This window comes from Silurus aristotelis, assembly GCF_946808225.1.
Source record: "Silurus aristotelis genome assembly, chromosome: 2".
In the NCBI taxonomy this organism is placed as follows: domain Eukaryota; kingdom Metazoa; phylum Chordata; class Actinopteri; order Siluriformes; family Siluridae; genus Silurus; species Silurus aristotelis.
The window spans coordinates 38,032,854-38,035,353 of NC_139575.1; the positions used below are offsets into that span (position 1 = coordinate 38,032,854).

At 43.4% G+C, this 2,500-nt stretch overlaps 1 protein-coding gene and 1 long non-coding RNA gene across 2 annotated transcripts in view; one reads left to right on the forward strand and one right to left on the reverse strand.

The window, feature by feature from the left end:
- The window catches only part of LOC310717877, a 34,491-nt gene that overhangs the window by 10,823 nt on the left and 21,168 nt on the right, over positions 1-2,500 (reverse strand). The gene's annotated exons all lie outside the window — the stretch shown is intronic.
- LOC310717628 (endonuclease V-like) overlaps positions 1-2,500 on the forward strand; it is an 8,694-nt gene that overhangs the window by 6,115 nt on the left and 79 nt on the right. Inside the window, exon 8 of the mRNA XM_083525972.1 lies at positions 2,388-2,500. This exon is cut by the window's right edge and continues 79 nt beyond it. Coding sequence (XP_083382098.1) covers positions 2,388-2,441 — 54 coding nt within the window. The 3' untranslated portion in view covers positions 2,442-2,500. The remainder of the gene's footprint in view (positions 1-2,387) is intronic.

Below are 2,500 nucleotides of genomic sequence, written 5' to 3' on the forward strand. Positions count from 1 at the left end.
CTCAAATATCCTGAAGTCTAAATAAACACCTTAAAACTCTTTGCTAACACCTTAAAGCCTCCATAACACCACTTAATGCCCTTCTGCAACACCCCAATGCCTCTATAAACCCCCTAATACCCTTCTGCAACACCCTAAAGCCTCTATAAACCCCTTAATACCCTTCTGCAACACCCCAGTGCCTCTATAAACCCCCTAATACCCTTCTGCAACACCTTAAAGCCTCTATAGACCCCTTTATACCCTTCTGCAACACCCTAAAGCCTCTATAAACCCCTTAATACCCTTCTGCAACACCCCAGTGCCTCTATAAACCCCTTAATACCCTTCTGCAACACCCTTAAGCCTCTATAAACCCCCTAATACCCTTCTGCAACACCCCAATGCCTCCATAAACCCCTTAATACCCTTCTGCAATGCCTCCATAAAACACTATTAAGTCTCCATAAACAACTTAAAACATCATAAAGCCTCCAGACCCCTAAAGCGTTCCCTCAGCACGAGGTGTCTAATAGATTCAGGTCTGCAGATTCAGGATGCGACTCTGTGTATATTTGATTCACAAAGTTTGCTCTTGAGATGCTCTGTGGCTTTGTTGTAGGACACTTGTGGCTATTAAAGGGCTCTCGCTGAGCCTCGTGATGAAGAGTTCACGCTGAGGAGAAGACGAGCGTCAAACATCACGCCATCGTGTTTTAAAACAGCCATGTTTCTCACTCTCTCTTCCTCATGCTCTCTCTCTCTCTCTCATTTACACTCTATCTATCTATCTATCTATCTATCTATCTATCTATCTATCTATCTATCTATCTATCTATCTATCTATCTCACATCCCATCTCTCTATATCTTTCCTTCTGTCTCTATCTATCTCACACACACACTCTTTCTTTTTTTCACACACTCCATCTCTCTCTCTTTTTTTTTCTTTCTCTTACATTCCATCTCTCTCTCTCTCTCTCTCTCTCTCTCTCTCTCTCTCTCTCTCTTTACCACTTTCTTGATCTTCTCTTTCCTCTCCTATGATTCCCTCCCACACCAACCTCTAAGAGCCAGGATATGGACATACGCGCACACACACACACACACACACACACACACACACATACACACACATGTTTGCAAAGTGCATTTTAGATTGTTTTCTTAACTTTATACCCACACGCTTAGCTTTCTTTAGCTCTACACTGCTTCGTGCTCAGTCAGTGTGAGAATGTGTGTGTGTGTGTGTGTGTGTGTGTGAGGTTGGGTAGTGGGGGGCAGGTTTAAAAGGAGAACAGTGCGACAGGTGGTGCCTAATTTTCAGAGCATGCTGGTGTTATTAGTCATAGTTTGGCTGTGCGACGGTTTCCTGTTGACACTGCTGTTACACACACACACACACACACACTTGAAAAGAGGAGAACAAGATCTTCAACACAAAGAGAAATGCTCAACTGACAACACTTACGGTAGAGTAAAGATCTCAAACACACACACACACACACACACACACACACACATAAACACACACTATGATGGCTGATGATAATATTATATTATATTGCAGTAAAATGATTGGATTTCTCAGATGAGGTGATGCTCCTCCGCACGCTTTTGTGACGTTGTTGTACGTTTGAAATTGCACATAAACATAAAAAAAAAAAAAAAAAAACTAAACAAATAAATAATATATTTTCTCTGAATGGATAAATAAATAAATGCTTATGCGTAATGGAGATGTGATCCATTGTATAAGAGCGAAGTAAAAGATGTTTCTGCTCACTTTCTGACCGTGTGATGGTACTGAGTCAGACCTCCTTCCATGTTTCTCACACACACACACACACACACACACACACATGCGCGCTCTCTGAGTCAGTAGCACCTCGCAGGACAAAAGATGGCCGCACGCCCGCCGAAAAGCTCCGAGCAGATTTGTGAGGCGTCTTTCCAAACCTGCTCACTCACACAGCAGTGTTTAGCGGAGTGTGTGTGTGTGTGTGTGTGTGTGTGTGTGTTATGTAATACCAACGAGCTTCATCATCCCTTCTGTAAAGTGCAAACTTTGCTCATCAGCCACTGACACGTTTGAGTTCGGCCTTTCGAAAGGTGGCGTGAACACGTGTGTACATACATGTGTGTGTGTGTGTGTGTGTGTGTGTGTGTGTGTGTGTGTGTGAGGATGTATTGGCCCCCTTCTACCTCACTCTCATCATTGTTAAAGGACAGCAGTACAAGTCCATGTGAATGAGCCGTTACTATGGAAACGATAGAATGAGCAGCTATTCACATGTGTGTGTGTGTGTGTGTGTGTGTGTGTGTGTGTGTGTGTGTGTGTGTGTGTGTGTATGTTTGGTTATAATATCAGTCGTAATGTTTACACCGTGTGCTCTTTGTGTGTTCCAGGCAGATCTACACTCGAGAGAATACCTGCGAACACACTTTACCCCACCGAGCTGAACACACACACACACACACACACACACACACACACACACACACACACACACACACACACA